Source organism: Juglans microcarpa x Juglans regia, chromosome 5D (genome assembly GCF_004785595.1).
Source record: "Juglans microcarpa x Juglans regia isolate MS1-56 chromosome 5D, Jm3101_v1.0, whole genome shotgun sequence".
In the NCBI taxonomy this organism is placed as follows: domain Eukaryota; kingdom Viridiplantae; phylum Streptophyta; class Magnoliopsida; order Fagales; family Juglandaceae; genus Juglans; species Juglans microcarpa x Juglans regia.
Genome location: NC_054602.1, coordinates 10,038,216 through 10,056,109, shown reverse-complemented (window position 1 = coordinate 10,056,109; position 17,894 = coordinate 10,038,216). Strand labels below are relative to the sequence as shown.

Below are 17,894 nucleotides of genomic sequence, written 5' to 3'. Positions count from 1 at the left end.
AAACTGCACGGTGAAAATATAAGTTACAATCCGCCACATCCCCCCTCACCCACCTGAAGCCATGCCCTTCCCAAGCTCAATTCAAAGGAGAAAAAAAAAAAAAAAAAAAAACCAACTAGTACATGAAAATATACACTAACACGCGAATATTTCCTTCATGTAGCCTTCACTCTTTCAAACTAAGCCTCGCATTTTGAACCTTCACTGATAGCTTTAACTTCTGTTCTTCCATATCTCAGGACAGCTAACAGGTTTGCTCGATACACTTCACATCGTCGATTAATGTTCTCCAAATCTGCAGTCAATTCGCGAACTTTCTTTTCCTTCTCGTCCTGAGCAACAAATTAATGAATTATATCGTAATAGAAAATGCAATCACCATCACAAGGATATGTTTTGAGTTTCTGATATGCATTACAGAGAATCTGTAACACTGTTTGCATTTCTTTTTAATTGCATTACAACGTATTTATATTTATTTGAAGCAATAACATGTGTGACACCAAACAACTTTTTCTTTCCTCCTTTCTTGCTGGTAAACCACACGGCACACGGCACATGGCACACGCACCAATTGCCTCTTCAATTCACAATCTCACCATCCAACACATTATTGCAAGGGAAAATGCCATTGGAGCTAGACCTCAAAGGCTAGACAATATACCATACAATTAAACAAGGATGTTTTGCAGGCCGAGACGGAACAATTATCTTCTGATTTCTATAATGTAATCTATGATTACACTTAATCATTCAATCCTTTCTAAAAAAATAAATTATGCAAAAAATAATATCCAAAGTTTCAAGATTCTCAATACATAAAACAATCGTGTTTCATTTCTTCAAAACTTGAACCACATTTTATGTTGGGTTATGTGAGCCTGGTTGTGAGCTGAGAATACGTCAAGCCAAGAGTTTGCTAGACATGACATTCGAGCGAAGCTCGGTTAAAGAGTTCGCTCGAATAACACTCGACATTAGGCTTGAGTGAAGCTCAACCCAAGAGTTCGCTTGAGGCACGCTCAACACTCTACTCGAGCGAATAACCCAAAAAGTTGCCGCCTTAGGGTTTTTCCACTGTTTACTATATATATATGTATGTTATTTTGTTTGAAAAGATGAGATGAACAAGAGAGAGTGAGGAACGGTGATTTTTTAGCTCTAGAGAGAGAGAGGCCCTAGAGAGAGAGAGAGTTGAGATTGTGAGTAGAAGGGAGCTCCTATAACTCATTGTCTAGTGGAAATCTCCTTTCAATAAAAATCCCTGCAACTTTGTGGATGTAGACACGTTGTCGAATCACATAAATCTTATGTTGTGTGATTGATTCTTATGTTTCTGCGTTTATATTTTCACTGTCTTCTCGCTATCATTGTTTGTGGTTGTGTTATTTCCCCAACAACTGGGTGTTGAAAGAGAACGATGCCTGGAGAAGAAGTGAAAGTTGGAATTAAGAAGTTTGATGGCACAGGTTTCGGATACTAGAGGATACAGTTCGTGGATTATCTTCACAGGAAGAAGTTTCATCTTCCTCTGTTGGGAAAGAAGCTAGATACTATGGATTATGCTAATTGGAACATGTTAAATCGACTGGTCCTGGGGGTTATATGACTCACCCTGTCGAGATTAGTAGCGCATAACATTATTAAAAAGAGAATCAAAGTGGATCTCAATGCGGCTTTGTCTAGTATGTATGAAAAATCGTCGATGAGTAACAAGATGCACCTAATGAAGAAACTATTCAGTCTAAGAATGACAGAAAGTACATCTGTGAGTAGAGAGAGAGAGAGTTGAGATTGAGTAAAAGGAAGTTCCTGTAACTCATTGTGTCTTGTAAATCTCTGCTGAATAAAATCTTATGCAGCTCCATGAACGTAGACACGTTGTCGAATCACGTAAATCTTGTATCTAGTGATTGATTCCTATGTTTCTACATTTCTATTTTACTGTCTTCTAGCTATCGTTGTTTGTGGGTTGTGTTTTTTTCCCAACAATTTAGCCACTCATTCTAAACAGGTACAAAATCCTTATTTAGGACAACTTTGTGCATGCCTCTGCGTGTGTGTGTGTGAGAGTGAGAAGAGAGAGAAAAGGTGGCCGGGGGGGGGGGGGGAATGTTTGGTAGTATAAATTATGAAAGAAAAAAAAACATAAAAATGAGGTTCCTTTATATAAATAAGCTTGTTGGGAGGGAGAAACTAACCTCAGACTGATATGTTGCCACTTCACTTCCTTGATTTGCATGCAACTCATGCCCAACATCGTTTCTCAAAGTACCAACCTGGGTAGGTGCTGAACCTTGATTCTTCACAATAACAACTTTCTTAGCAGCCTCTTTTAAAGCATCAAATGCCACGTAATAAATGTGGATAGATTTTGCCCCTTCTTCTACATATTTGATTGCTTCTTGATGTAGATTGTCATACTACACTATTAAAGATTCTTGAGAACTGTTTGGCAACTCTAAAGCATGTTCATCCGACACAGCTCCACTCTTGGCATTCTTGTCCATCGTTTCAATATACATTGAGCTGGAAGAGTAAGAACATTTTTTGCTCTAAAAACTACTAATATATGCCAATAAATAATTTATAAATACTCAAACATTTGGCAACTGTAGTTAGCTTTCATCTCAAAAGCCGTCGGCAATAATAAGATGTACCTAATGAAGAAACTGTTCAATCTGAGAATGCCAGAAGGTACGTTTGTGAGTAGAGAGAAAGGCCCTAGAGAGAGAGAGTTGAGATAGAGTCGAGGGGAGGGGAGCTCTAGCAACTCGTTGTGCATTGTAAACCTCCTCTGAATAAAATCCCCTATAGCTCCGTGAATGTAGATACGTTGCCAAACCATGTAAATCTTGTGTCGTGTGATTGATTCTTGTGTTTTTGCATTTATATTTTCATTGTCTTCTCGCTATCGGAGTTTGTGGGTTGTGTTAATTTAGCCACTCAATCTAAACAGATACAAAATCCTTATTTAGGACAATTTGGTGCATGCCTATGCGTGCGCGCGCGTGTGTGTGTGAGAGAGAGAGAGAGAGAGAAGGTGGGGGGAGAGAGGGGAGAGGATGTCTTCAAAGGAAGAAACTGTTCGGCAATATAAATTATGAAAGAAAAAAGAAAACATAAAAATGAAGGTCCTTTATATAGATAAGCTTGTTAAGTGGGAGAAACTAACCGTAGATTGATATGTTACCATTTGACTTCCTTGATTTGCTTGTAACTCATTCCCAACACCATTTACCAGAGTACCGACCTGGGTAGGTGCTGGACCTTGATTCTTCACAGCAACAACCTTCTTAGCTGGCTCTTTCAAAGCATCCAATGCCACGTTATAAATGTGGATAGATTTTGCCCCTTCTTCTACATATTTGATTGCGTCTAGATGTAGATTGTTATACCGCACTGTTAAAGATTCTTGAGAACTGTTTGGCAACTCTGAAGCATGTTCATTCGACACAGCTCCACTCTTGACATTCCTTGTCCATAGTTTCAATATATACTGAGATGGAAGAGTAAGAACATTTTTTGCTCTAAAAACTGCTAATATATGCCTACAAATAATTCCTGAATACTCAAACGTTTGGCAGCTACAATTAGCTTTCATCTCAAAGGAATTGAAAGTCACAGCATGTGCTTTGTGATCTTCCCAAAATTTGGCCACCCGGTATGTGGCGACAGTTCTTGAGTCATCAATTTTGGTTGCAGGATTAGCAAGGGTCTCAACCAGTTCCTCTTGGAATTTCATGAATATTCTCCTTGTATAAAGATTTGCAGCTTGTTTTTCCATAGGAGAAGGTGTCTTCAGAACTGGGCTGGTGTTAGTAGTTTCATAATCTGCCTTCAATTCCATGTCAAGCCAACTTGCTATAGCTTTCTCGTATTGCTTCATCAACATTTGTATGGTGGTTGATACATTCACATAACCATCGAAGAACAAATTTAAAGGTTTACTTCCATCACCTTTAGATAACTCTCTAAAGAAAGTGTCTCGCATGCAAACTGGTAGCCACTATTGTCTTGCATTTTACATTGACTGAAGCCATTCACTATCCATAATATAGTATCTCTCTAGCAGTGATTGCCAGCATGAATCAAACTCATCAATTGTCTTTGTCTCAGTAATGCACTTCTTAAATTCTATTTCAAAAGTAGGATGTGACAGATACTAATGAACCAGTTTCTCCCATGTTTCTCTGAATATGGCAGAGAAACATAAACAATGGCGGGTTTCAGGAAGAACTTGTGTAACAACAGCTTGTAAGAATGGGTTTGGGTCGCTTGTTATAGAAGCAGGGCATTGTCCAGACATTGCATGAAGCCAGGTTTGAAATAGCCAAATGTAGGACTCAGACTCGTCGAGAATTAATGCGCAACCAAACAACACTGGCTGCCCATGATGATTATACCTTGTGAACGAGGAAAATGGCACCCTATACCCATTCATCTTATTTGTTGTGTCAAATATGACGGTATCCCCTAAGTAAAAATAGTTCATTATGGACGTTGCATCTACCCAGAATATATTTCCACTAGTGTGATCATTATCAACCTGAACTGCATAGAAGAAAGTGGGATTTTTTGCATTCATCCGCTTCAAGTGGTCCAATATTTGTCTCTAATCAAGTAAGAGAGCTGATATGGGCACATCAGACAATCCTTTTTTGGGACTCCTTTGTCCAACACACGTGCACACATGTGTTTTGTTGAATTGACTAAACTGCCCCGAGTGCCAAAACTAAACCCAAAAATCAAAATTATTGAAAATCGAAGGCTGAAATTTGTTTCCCTCTTTGTGCCCATGGACGACGTCCTCCACCATTGATGACGTCCTCCACCATCAACAAAGTCACATACTCCATTACTCTTTGACAACCTACTCTACCATCGACGGAGTCACAACAAACTGTCCATCGCCGACTTTCTCCGCTATAACAACCAATTAAGGTTTAAGGATAATCAACTTGATTGTTGTTTTTTTATTGAATGGTTTAAGCATAATCAACAATACCCTCGAAACCATCAAGATCCTTGATAAATTATTGTTATGTGTTCATTCTATTGTATCTCAATGACATGTAAAATTAATCCCACGTCTGCTTATTCGATTCAGAGAGCAAGAGATGACAAGATAAACTAGAAAAAAAAAATCAATATAAACTTAAAGCAGCGTAAATTAAGCTCATAAGCTATAGCAGATGAAATTACCCAATTACCCCTATATTGTAATGCAACAAAAATATCTATCAATTGACTTAATAAATTGGTTAGTCGTTAATTATGCAATTATTTAATAATTAAGCAATAGTAAAGTAAATAAATTACGTAATACCAAGATTGGTTTCGAAGGGAAACCCTTTAAAGAACTCTTTAAAGGTAAAAACCCTACGAGGCAGCCAAATCCAGAAAAGTTAATTTTATTATTTAAAAATCAATTACAAGTAAAGCTCAATTATAAAATCTTTGTCAATTGACACTTTTACTTGACCTAACAATGACCCATTTGTCTTCTATCGCAGTAGTAGTCAGAACCTCTAAAGATTTTCAAACATTAGCTTTTCTCCTGAAACTCCAGTGACTGAAACTCAACCAATCAACTCTCTAACATGGAGCACGATCACACTCTTTAAAATAAATAATATGAAAATTCTCTAAGGAATTTTCTCACCAAAATATGTACTGGGAAGTGCTTTAGAAAATATCCAGATTTGAATCTCTACAGATCCTAACCAATAGGATCCTTTAAATAAATAATCTGAAAGAAGTTTTAGTTTCAGTAGGACTCTGCTGAAGGATCAAATCTATCGCGAATACGTCTCCTAACGGAATGCTGACATTTTGCGATTAATCTTCGCTACCGTAACAGATTTTAATTCAATCTCTTCTCTGGATAAGTGCAGATTCTTTGGGACTCGATTTTCACACTTATGACTTATCTAAACAACCTATAATATCTCATAGATAAATTTAATATTGTTATAGATAAAGTAAAAAAATAATTTACGTTCATCCAAAATTACAAACTTAATGATAGGATAAACTTTACCATTTCAGTCATCTAATCCTATCCTAACTTATCAACTTAGTCACCTAGTCCTAACCAAACTTTTACATCTACAGTAGACAACTCGTACCATAAAACAAGAATTGATGCTCTTATTGAAAGCTCATGGCAGGAATCGTTTTACCTTGTTAAGGGTGAACCAACTGATGAAGGGTGGACTCCAGTTGGCGAAGGTGATTGCGACGACTAAGGAAACGGAAGGGGACGAGCGACTAAGGAAGGGGAAGGAGATGCACGATGGTTCTGAGGATGGGGAGGGGACGATGTTTCTGAGAGGGCAAGCTCATACCATAAAACAAGAATTGATGCTCTTATTGAAAGCTTATAGCAAGAATCATTTTACCTTGTTGAGGGCGAACTCCAGCTGACGAAAGGCAGACTCCAACTAAAAAAGGTGACAACAATGACTGAGGAAGAGAAGGGAACGAACGATTGAGGAAAGGGAAGGAGATGGATGACGGTTCTGAGGAGTGGGAAGGGACGACGGTTCTGAGGAGTGGGAAGGGACAACGGTTCTGAGAGGGCAAGCGCTTATCATAAAACAAGAATTGATGCTCTTATTGAAAGCTCATAGCAAGAATCATTTTACCTTGTTGAGGGCGAACTCCACCAAAAGAAGGGCGAACTCCAGCTAACGAAGGTGACGACGACGACTGAGGAAGGAGAAGGGGACAAACGACTAAGGAAGGGAAATGAGAGGGATGACAGTTCTAAAGAGGGGGAGGAGTGGCCGTTTTGAGAGGACAACGAAGGCTGATTCAGAGGCGATTGCTTTGGGGCTTAGGGCTTAGAGAATAAAGTTTTTTCCTTCCTTCCCCACGCACGAGTTTAGACAAATTTCGACGAAGAGTTGTTTTCACTTAAACAAAACGATTCGTTTCATTTAAGTGAGGTTTGCATACGCAGTTCCTATTTAGAGACTACAAATAGAATTTTTCAATAAGTAATTATTAGATATGGTATATTTTTGGGCCTGATATGATTTTACAAACTTTTTAAACCATTTAACATGACATATTATTTCATCTCAATATCTAAATATCATTTAAACACACAAATGTTTTTTAATTTTAATTTGTCAACTTTTCAACTTTTTTATCTAATCATTACAACTTTCTCAAACTTCTAAACAAAATCCAAAAAATAATTCAATTTTTTCAAATTTTAAAACAAAAAAAATATTAAAAATTATTTTCTAACCATCTTTTAACTTCATAATTTTTTTATATAATTTTTTCTTTCTCCTTTTCCAAAACCCATGAAACATCTTAACTCAAATAATTTCATTATTATTCACAAATTATCTCATTACTATTTACAAATTTCTCATCTTATCTCATTTTATCTGTGTAACCAAACGAGACCTTAATATATCATATTATTAAATATTAATAATTATAAAACAATTTTAACATTGTTATATATCGTGATCTATTAAGACTATATATCATATAATTTGTATTCCAAAACTGCATAATAATTTTTTATTAAATATTAGATTAGTAATAATTAGTTTTAGATGTGAGAATTTGTTCAATTGAACAGGGTTGTTCAATTGATACATATTGTAAAAATGAGTTCATTGGCAACGGATCTTAAATTGTACAGATCATCTGGCTTGCATTCTCTAGATTTATTGTATGAAATGCATATGGGCATGACAGTTGAGATTGAGAAACAATTACCTGGGTTGGTTTCTGAGATCTAGTTATAATCATATATAATACCTTTCAATGTATTCGAAAAAAGCATAAAAATCATGACCAGGGTAATTTTTGCGATCTGGTAAATCCTCCAACCAGTTTTTACATTAGTTTCAAGCCGCTATTGAGAAATTTTTCACCACAAATACCCACGATCTTTTGATTTTGAAAAGCTTCCCAAATGGCATTTGCTGCGGGTTCACCCCTTCCTGCATGCACTACTACGAATTTCAGCGTAACCAAATTTAGTGCAATTGGAAAATGACGAGTATTTGGGTTTTGATTGACAAAATCTGAAATTTCCTTTTGCGGTAACCCAAACTCTCTGTATGTCCACAATGGCGACGTTCCAATATTTGGCAGTAATTGCTCTTCAAACCAATTTGGGATTGACCATGGTTGCTGCAAGATATGTCGGCAGCAACATCTTCAGCAATCTTGGTGCCCCAAAAGTCGCTGAAATTTGCAATTGCGGTGACCCAAAAATTGGCCGAAAATGACCATGATTTCCGGCGATGTCCCAGCCAAAATTGCCCTTCAAACCCTATTTTCCATCGACTTTTGCTGCGAGAAAGATCAACGGCAAAATCTGGAGGAACAGCGGTCAACTTCACTTTTCACCGAAATTGCTCTGACCAGATGTATTACTCCCGGCCGATTTGCGGTGAGTGGAAATCGCAGCTCATGAAATTTTGCTGCAAGAAAATAAGGGAATTGCGGTGAGCTCGCACCCTGCAAAAGATGAAATTCCTTGCAGTGTGAGTTATAGGTTGAATTAACATCATGTCTTGATGCATGTTGCTAAGTTATTGAACGGTGACGGAAGAGTGTGGCTACCAAAGAGAGAAGCATGCAAGATTTTATGATAATAAAGATATCTTTAGGATTTAATCAAATTTAATAGCTTTCAAGCTTTTCGATTAATAGTTAAGCTTGTAATGAGGTATGGTGATTTTTTTTTCTCCGAATGACTTATCTATTATATCCATTCACATATTGTATAGTGTTTATGCATGTATGTATCATAAATCTTGTTATTCTCAATCACACTTTCTAATATGATTAATAAATTTTAAGTAATTTTACATATCAACTGTTTATAATGTACCACAACGACAGATAACTAGAATAATAAAATCTGAAATGAATAAATATTATTTCTTTTATTCTTACCCCTCACGATCAATTCCCAAACTTTATAAGCCTAAGAAATCTAAAAGAAAAAAATTGAAGGGGAAAAAAGAGAGCAAGTACATTTTGAGATACAACTTCGAAAATGGTTGTCCATTTGGTTTATATGGGGCCAAATTAAAATGAACTGATTCATGAAGATTTTGTTGCATTTTTTATGGTGCGCAATTGGATGGGCTGGTTGGGGTTGTACATGGCCGGAATTAACCATCTCTCAGCAACCCTAAAAGCCCAGCTCAGCTCAGCCCAGGACTCAGTCTCAGGCCTAGACAGTAAGCTAGTACGATACACTGAAAAAGAACATCAGATAACAAAAATGACAGTTAATAATATTGTTTTCCATAATGACTTTTAAGAACAAGTCCATGCACGCACTTTATCTTAGATTATTAATTATGCGTGTTATGGTTATCAGTTTTCCAAGGATTATGAACATGAAAAGGCCGTAAGAAAATTAGAAAGGAGGAAAAGACAAGTAGCTTGGACTGATTACATTGCAGATTCATCCAGTACTGCATATGCATTTACAAATTGGAGAAAAATTAGGTAAATGCAATGAGTGGCCGGGGGGTCGAAATTTAGTTGCATTTATGTTGGATGGTTGGATGGGTTTGTCGGGTTTGGACAACCCTGTCTCAGCACTCAAAACTGGGGCCTCCTCCTATGAGACTTGGTGCATGCTGACCTCCGAAGCCCTGTCAAGGATCGAAATAGATGGTATAGCTATCACTACATAGTTTTACCCATGCATACATAAAAATATCATGTATGGTTTAAGACATAATAAATGCAGGAGTGTACATTACATATATCATGTGCATCAAGTGCATGTATTAAAACTGCCTTGTATGATAATTGTACGTATGATTATGGGTCAAGTGCCCCATTTTATTGATGAAACCGCCTTATATATCGACTATGCATGATGTGCCGAATACAATATTTATGTATGTATATATATATACTCATTCATGATGCCAGGATCATGATCATCTGCCTCCCAAAAGTTTAAACTTATTTAGTATATATATATATATATATATTCAGGCATTCTATATATCTTCCACCGGCCCATAGAATATTGGTGATAAATAGTACCAACAAATAAAGGCATATCAAGATCCGTAACCCACTTTATATCTCGCATTTAAAATTGACAGCCCGAAAAAAGAAAAGTACCCCACAAGTGTAAAGTTTGGTATTAGGTAGCATCACGTACGGCCTCTAAAGAAAAGCCCTCTCGCATGCACGAACGCTAATTTGTTGAGTTTCAATGTTGCGTTGAATAGGGTTCTTTCCGAATAATATTAAGTTGAGTAGATGAAGTGAGTTATGTAGGATTTATTAAAAATGAATTTATATATATGTATTTAAATTTTAAGATGAATTTAGTAATATTTATGAAAAATTAAAAAATATTATAAGTCATTTGTATAAAGATGTATTGAGTTGAAAATTAAAAGTTATAAATTCTACATGTAAAGAGATTTTGAATTAAAATAAATTTAATAATTTAAGAATTGAATATTTAAATATTAAAATTAACTTAAAATTATATTGAATCGAATGGATAATCTCGCAACCAATGCGGAAACTAATATATATCCAGAACCCACGAATATATATTTAAGACGATTCTGTGGGCGCTGATTGCTAGCTTGGGAGTCGAAGCCTTGCAAGATGGCACGTAGCAATTGGGTCGATCGGTGCGTAATCAGAGCCTGTAATATTTAAATTAAATACTGGTGGCCATGTGGACTTAACGGCCGGGAAAGTCGACCCAAACTTCAGCCACACTCAAAGATGGTTGAAACTTGGTCTAGGGACACGTGTACGGTTCCCATGCTGGGGTGCATGCACAATAATTGAATCTGAACAAACTTTGTAACTTAGCGTATAGTTTTTGATTTGATTAAATAATGGATGGTAAGGTAGGTCAATCAAAACCACCACATGCGCGTAAATGCGAGCGAGATTGGAGAGTCAGCAATCAAAGCCAGCCACCACCGGCCCTCACCTTATAATAGAGGCAATCTTGTAGTAGTGATGCCATGAGATTCAACATGGGAAACTTACGTGTCTACATCCCATTGGCTCTAAGTGTGGAAAATATGACATTTTTTTTTTTCTCGACGTACGAAATAGGATGCTTCTTAAGATGCCTTTTGGGCTAACTCCTGATGTCTTGATCTCTCGCTCTGTGGCCGCTTCTGTGTCAGTCTGTTCCACACTTTCACTTTAGTTGCTCGATAAAAAGAAGTCTTCTTCGTATTTCTGTTTGTTTGAGGTTGAGATCTGAACAGACAGACAGCCAGCCAGCCATGGTGGAAAAGGTTCGTAAATTTTGTAACTTCCCACTCTCTGCCTCTCAATACCCATTTGATATTATGATCCAATTTTTTGTGGTTGTCCTTTAAAATGTTACTTTGATTTTGGCTTCCAGATAGATCTTCGTTATTTTCACATGCCCATCTTTTGTGTCCGAACCTTCTTTGATTCTGTCGTACGCAGATCGACAGATTGCTTTTTGCTTTTCAGAGATTTTGTTTTCTTGTTTTCTTGGATGAGTACGAAGTTAGAATTTGCATACTCTTACAGGCTACTACAATAATGGTGCTCGAGGTTGACCTTCAGTGCCATCGCTGCTACAAGAAGGTGAAGAAGGTTCTATGCAAAATCCCTCGTGAGTCACTCTCTCTCTCTCTCTCTCTGCTATTCTTTCTCTAGTACTATATTATGTGGATGATTGTACGGCGCGAGTGCTTAAGTTTAAGTTGTTATCTAGCGTGGTTCCAAATTGAGCAGTAAAACCAAAAAGAAAAAGACTGAGTTATTATATATGTGGTGTTGAATTTTGTGAACAAGATCAGAAATACAAGACCAGGTGTATGACGAGAAGAAAAACTTGGTGATGATCAAAGTTGTATGCTGCTCTCCCGAAAAGATTAAGCAAAAGATTATCTGCAAGGGTGGTGATTCCATTAAGAGCATTGAGATCAAACAGCCCCCGAAGCCAGATGAAAAGAAGCCAGCTGAGAAGCCGACAGAACCGGAGAAACCAAAGGATCCTCCGAAGCCAGCTGAGAAGCCGAAAGAACCGGAGAAACCAAAGGCGAAAGCAAAGGATCCTCCCAAGCCAGCTGAGAAGCCGAAAGAATCCGAGAAGCCTAAGGAAAAACCTGCGAATCCTCCCAAGCCAGCCGAGAAGCCGAAAGAGCCCGAGAAGCCAAAGGAGAAAGCTGCGGATCCTCCCAAGCCAGCTGAAAAGCCTAAAGAACCGGCACCGGCACCGGCACCTAAGCCTCCCGTCGTCGTGCCTTGTTATCCAGTACTACCGGCCGGTAATCCAATTGGGACGTGTTGTTCATCATGTTATGAGGGTCGTGGCGGGGGGCCATGTTTTCACGGTCATGGCGGGCCACCTCCAAGTTATGAGGGCTATGGAAGGCCAGTGTATGATAGTTATGGTGGAGGTTATTACAGGCCAGCCTGCTACGTAAGCCGTTGTGACTATTTCAATGAAGAAAACACATCAGGATGCACAATCATGTAAATGGGATTGAATGCATGCATCATACATGGTCATGATCAGATCAATTAGCCTTCTTTTTGCATCTCATGTCATGGCTGCGCGCATTTGTTTTGTTTTTTTTGCTTGTTCAGAAGGACAGAAAAAAGATAAAGAGTACGTAATAAGACTAATGGTGGGATGATCGAGATAGTCGATGGCCATCATGCGGCAAATTTCAAAGGAATGAATGATGCATGGGTTGATATATAGATCGACATGATCGATGTTCCACGTAATTGATCTTTGAGCCCATTCGTTGGAGCTAGCTAGCTAAGCTGGTTGGACACTAAGCATCCAGATCGATCGTTATCTTTATATGTCCCTTAAAAGCAAGAGTTGCTTTCAGTAGTACTAGTGGTACTATACCCTTTTTATTGTGCGTCAATCAATTTTGCTTGATCTTTTTTGTTTGTTTTCAAGGACAAAAAATTTGGTGGTGTTGCATAATTGATAATAATTCCTCATGATCCCATTAATCCTGGTCTAGTTCATGATTTTCTCTTTATGTGCACTACAAGAAAATTGCTTATTTATGACCAGTTAATTTCAACGAAATAATTATTTACAGTCAAAATGAGTCTGTTTTGATTACAAATAGTCTTTTCGCCATAATTAAATAACCACAAAAATCCATTTTTCTTGTAATAGTGATACTGATAAATCCATGCATGTAATGTAATCAATAGGTAACATATGGATCGATCAGAACTTATTAATTAAGGTAAAGCTTAGTATACTTCGAGTCGAACAAAAACAGATCACTATATGAAGCCTATTGCGAATTAGAGTTATATATTATGAAACATTACATTGGAGATTGCGAACTTGATCAGTTTCTCGTGAGTTAATTAGAAGTTGGGAAATATGTTCGTCTCTTTCCATCACATTCTAATGTTTTTTTTTTTTTTAAAATATAAAAAAATCAAGGACTGAATTGAATTTAAATTCAAGACTTCAAGAGTACTACCATACGCGGTAAGAGATGAGAGAACCTAGCTAACATAAACTCCATTACAATAGAAGCGGGACAATCATAAGACATAAAAATGATTAAAAAAAAAAAAAAAAGCATGCAAAAAAGACCCAACATGTTAGATCTAGGCTCATGTTCAACCTAGGAGGTGGATTAAGATACCTAACTCTAAACAACAGTACTTTTGTGGTCCAATTGGTGAAGTACTTACTATTCAAATGCGGTTTTAAATACGCCATCGAGAAATGAAGGAGCTAGCACTAGATTAATATATATACTATTCTAGTTGTTGATGGAGATCATTTCAATATTATTTTCCTATAAACTGATCTTAGTTAGGAAAAGTCATAATTAATTAACACAGTCGAATTGATCATAGAATCAAACAACTCACGAGATCGATAGGTGGTGCTGGGGCATGCACAACTCATAAGGTTTTGTCATGACGGAGGTGTGGCGGCGAGGGTCAGATCTGGAAGTGATCAGGAACTCTGTTGTGCCATCCATATAGCGTGCAGGTATCAAAATTATGCAACAGTGGTCAATGAGCATGCATGTAGGTATTAGAATACTAGATCGTTCATTTTCTAATTAAAAATGCTAGGGAGCCCGCTCCCGTTTGTTTTGCCCGTTTTCTTTTTTTTATTTTTTGACTTAGTGATTAAGAAAATATTGAATCTTTAAATTTCTTTTTTCACATCATTTTTTTTAACATTTTAAAATATTTTTTAAAAAAGAAAAAAATTCACAATATTATTAAACAATATTTTCTTAATTACTAAGTAAAAAAAAAAAAAACAATTGGGCAAAATAAAGGGGATCCCAAAATGGGCTCCCTAGCATTTCTCCTTTCTAATTTCCCAGTGGAGAAAGAAGAAAATGCCAAAAAAAAAAAAAAAAAAAAAGGGTATATATAGCAAGCCTGTGGGGGAGAAGGGAGGATAAAGAGTAGGGATGAGCCCTCCCTCGGTGGAGAAACAAAATGGGAGGATTTGTTTTAGTTTTCTAAAGAGAAGGGGAGAGAAATTTTTAGAGAGATGCCTCCATAACAATAACAAGATAGTAACTTGAGATGAAAAATCTGTAAATACTAATGTTATAGTTTGTGAATAGTAGTGAAATGATTTAAGTTAAGATGCTTTATTAGATTTTGAAAAATGAGTGAGAAAAAATTAAATAAAAATTTGTAAAGTCAAAATACTATTAGAATATAATTTTTTATTATTATTTTGGAATATGAAAATGTTGAATTGGTTTTCGTGTTTTGTTCGAAAGTTTGAAAAAATTGTAATAATTAGGTAAGAATTAGATGAAAAAGTTAAAAAATTTAAAATTAAAAAGTGTTTGTGTTTAATTGATGTTTGAAAAAGAAATGAGATAAGATGAGATGTATTAAGATAGTTGTCAACATGAGGCTTGTGTTCATTCACTTTCTAGTGAGTTAGAAGGAAAATAAGTTGCCTCTTTCAATCTTTCGTAAAAGAAAAAAGGTGATCAAAAAAAAAAATCTCATAAAAAAGTAAGAGAAAAATGCGTGAAACATCAAAATACTTTTCAAAAAGAAATGCTTTAACCACAAAGAAATTTCATAAAAATAAACTCCCATACTGACGAGACTTTATGTATTATGACACATCAAATTATATAAGTTATTTTTATTATAAAGTAGATATAATGTATCACATGAAAGCATATAAATTTGTGAGTATATTTATATAAAATATCTTTGTTGTTCTATCACACTTCTCATTTTAAAAAATGAAAAGAAAACTAAAGGAACACAGTATCAATATTGAAAACAACGAGTATAAGTTATTATATATGTATCCAAAGTGCGAAGCTTCTGTTGTCAAAAGAAATAAGTACCCACCATCTACTTTCATGCTCATCGGTAAATGTGGTCCTCCAAAAGCATGAAAATAGTGCTATAAATGTCTCCAAAATGGTGTCTCACATGCAACTCCAAGTGTGGGACTCCCCTCCTACTTCTTCCTCTCAAATTTCATCTCTCTTCTATTCCTTCTTTCTCTTGTATGGAGAGCAAGAGATGAGTTGAGAGCCTGTACGTATCATATTACCTTTAACTTTTTCCCTTTCATTTTAATATTTTAATTTTATCAGATTACAGATCATGTACATATCTAGTGTCAGCATCATCTATGACTCCTTTGATTAAACTATTGGCCACCAACATTAAAAAATGGCATCAACACAAATAATATTACCGATATATATTTATCATGGTTATAATAAAACGTATATATCAGTATATCTTTGATCTGTTATGGTAATGTAAGACTATAAATTGCAAATAAGATTTTTCCATCTTTAACAGAAAAAAGCTACCATGTTTAGCGTTAATAAAAGAGAAATGTTAAAAGAAAATTCAAGTGTATGGGAAACAAATAAGCAGAAACTAAAGGGAAATTAGAAGAGAAATAAGAAAGACTTACAGAGAGTATTGAAAAATCACACATCAAGTTTATACTTTATATATATACTAGTAATGGCACAACGTGCAATTCACGTGTGCCTAGTTGCAAAAATATGATAAATATTATTAAAAATCAAATCTTCTTGTAAAAACAAATAATAAGAAAAAAACAGATTAATAAATATAATTATGATATGCAATTGGTGCTAGTATCGGACAAATTTACAGATATGATCGTAAATTAGATCTTACTTGGCTACCTGCCACTCCACAGTGAACAAGAAAATGAGAATTTAAATCCATACAAATTTGAAACAAGTTATAGATTTATACGAGTTAAATTAAACATAATACAAACTTAAGACAAGTCATAGAACTATACAAGTTTAGTGGATAAGCAAATTATAGGAATTTAAGTAACAGTTTTCTCAACCAACAGTACTTGTCATGTCAGTACTTAAACTGCACGGTGAAAATATAAGTTACAATCCGCCACATCCCCCCTCACCCACCAGAAGCCATGCCTTTGCCAAGCTCAATTCAAAAAAAAAAAAAGCAAACTACTAGTACATGAAAATATACATTAACACGCAAATATTTCCTTCATGTAGCCTTCACTCTTTCAAACTAAGCCTCGCATTTTGAACCTTCACTGATAGCTTTAACTTCTGTTCTTCCATATCTCTCAGGACAGCTAACAGGTTTGCTCGATACACTTCACATCGTCGATTAATGTTCTCCAAATCTGCAGTCAATTCGCGAACTTTCTTTTCCTTCTCGTCCTGAGCAACAAATTAATGAATTATATCGTAATTGAAAATGCAATCACCATCACAAGGATATATTTTGAGTTTCTGATATGCATTGCAGAGAATCTGTAACGCTGTTTGCATTTCTTTTTAATTGCATTACAACGTATTCATATTTATTTGAAGCAAAAACATGTGTGACACCAAACAACTTTTTCTTTCCTCCTTTCTTGCTGGTAAACCACAAGGCACACGCACCAATTGCAATTCACAATCTCACCATCCAACACATTATTGTAAGGGAAAATGCCATTGGAGCTAGACCTCAAAGGCTAAACAATATACCATACAATTAAACAAGGATGTTTTGCAGGCCGAGACAGGGAACAATTATCTTCTAATTTCTGTAATGTAATCGATGATTACACTTAATCATTCAATCTTTTCTGAAAAAATAAATTATCCAAAAAATAATATCCAAAGTTTCAAGATTCTCAATACATAAAACAACCGTGTTTCATTTCTTGAAAACTTGAACCACATTTATGTTGGGTTATGTGAGCCTGGTTGTGAGCTGAGAATATGACAAGCCGAGAGTTTGTTAGACATGGTGTTCGAGAGAAGCTCGGTTAAAGAGTTTGCTCGAGTAGCACTCGACATTTGGCTTGAGTGAAGCTCAATCCGAGAGTTCGCTTGAGGCACGCTCGATACTTTACTAGAGCGAATAACCCAAAAAGTTGCCGCCTTAGGGTTTTTCCACTGTTGTTTTTCCAGTGTTTACTATATATATGTATGTTATTTTGTTTGAAAAGATGAGATGAACAAGAGAGAGTGAGGAACGGCGATTTTGGAGCTCTAGAGAGAGAGGCCTAGAGAGAGAGAGAGAGAGAGTTGAGATTGTGAGTAGAGGGGAGCTCCTGTAACTCATTGTCTAGTGGAAATCTCTTTTGAATAAAATCCCCTGCAACTCCGTGAATGTAGACACGTTGCTGAACCACGTAAATTTTATGTCGTGTGATTGATTCCTATGTTTTTGCATTTATATTTTCACTATCTTCTCGCTATCGTTGTTTGTGGTTGTGTTATTTCCCCAACAACTGGTATTAGAGTTCCAAGGTTTGGGGTTCGTGGCTGAAAGAGAACGATGGCTAGAGAAGAAGTGAAGGTTGGAATCAAGAAGTTCGATGGCACAGGTTTTGGATCCTAAAGGAT

The 17,894-nt window shown here is 36.2% G+C and overlaps 2 protein-coding genes and 1 pseudogene across 10 annotated transcripts in view; 1 reads left to right on the top strand and 2 right to left on the bottom strand.

Annotated features, from left to right (window-relative positions):
- On the bottom strand, positions 1-4,095 carry LOC121263998 (annotated as a pseudogene).
- A 6,803-nt stretch (positions 4,096-10,898) lies between these two features.
- Positions 10,899-12,667, top strand: LOC121265260 (pollen-specific leucine-rich repeat extensin-like protein 2). 6 transcript variants are annotated; one of them, XM_041168825.1, is made up of 5 exons: positions 10,899-11,288; positions 11,554-11,638; positions 11,826-11,964; positions 12,040-12,068; positions 12,141-12,667. In XM_041168825.1, exons 1-5 carry the CDS (start codon positions 11,277-11,279, stop codon positions 12,506-12,508), a joined length of 633 nt encoding a protein of 210 aa, XP_041024759.1. In that variant the 5' UTR covers positions 10,899-11,276; the 3' UTR covers positions 12,509-12,667. The 6 variants fall into 6 exon arrangements, with proteins under 6 accessions (XP_041024759.1, XP_041024757.1, XP_041024755.1 ...); XM_041168823.1 differs by having other exon boundaries at positions 12,040-12,667; XM_041168821.1 differs by having other exon boundaries at positions 11,826-12,068.
- A 3,552-nt stretch (positions 12,668-16,219) lies between these two features.
- LOC121265257 (protein FAR1-RELATED SEQUENCE 9) overlaps positions 16,220-17,894 on the bottom strand; it is a 22,452-nt gene continuing 20,777 nt past the window's right edge. For all 4 annotated transcript variants that reach the window (XM_041168817.1, XM_041168816.1, XM_041168818.1 and 1 more), the window contains one exon: positions 16,220-16,715. In XM_041168817.1, coding sequence (XP_041024751.1) covers positions 16,548-16,715 — 168 coding nt within the window. In that variant the 3' untranslated portion in view covers positions 16,220-16,547. The remainder of the gene's footprint in view (positions 16,716-17,894) is intronic.

Bases quoted from the DNA above. Each gene is read 5' to 3' on its own strand.
- LOC121265260 (XM_041168821.1), top strand. The intron at 11,639-11,825 runs GTGAGTCACTCT...GAACAAGATCAG, and splicing joins GGTTCTATGCAAAATCCCTC to AAATACAAGACCAGGTGTAT. The intron at 12,069-12,140 runs CGAAAGCAAAGG...AAAAACCTGCGA, and splicing joins AGAACCGGAGAAACCAAAGG to ATCCTCCCAAGCCAGCCGAG.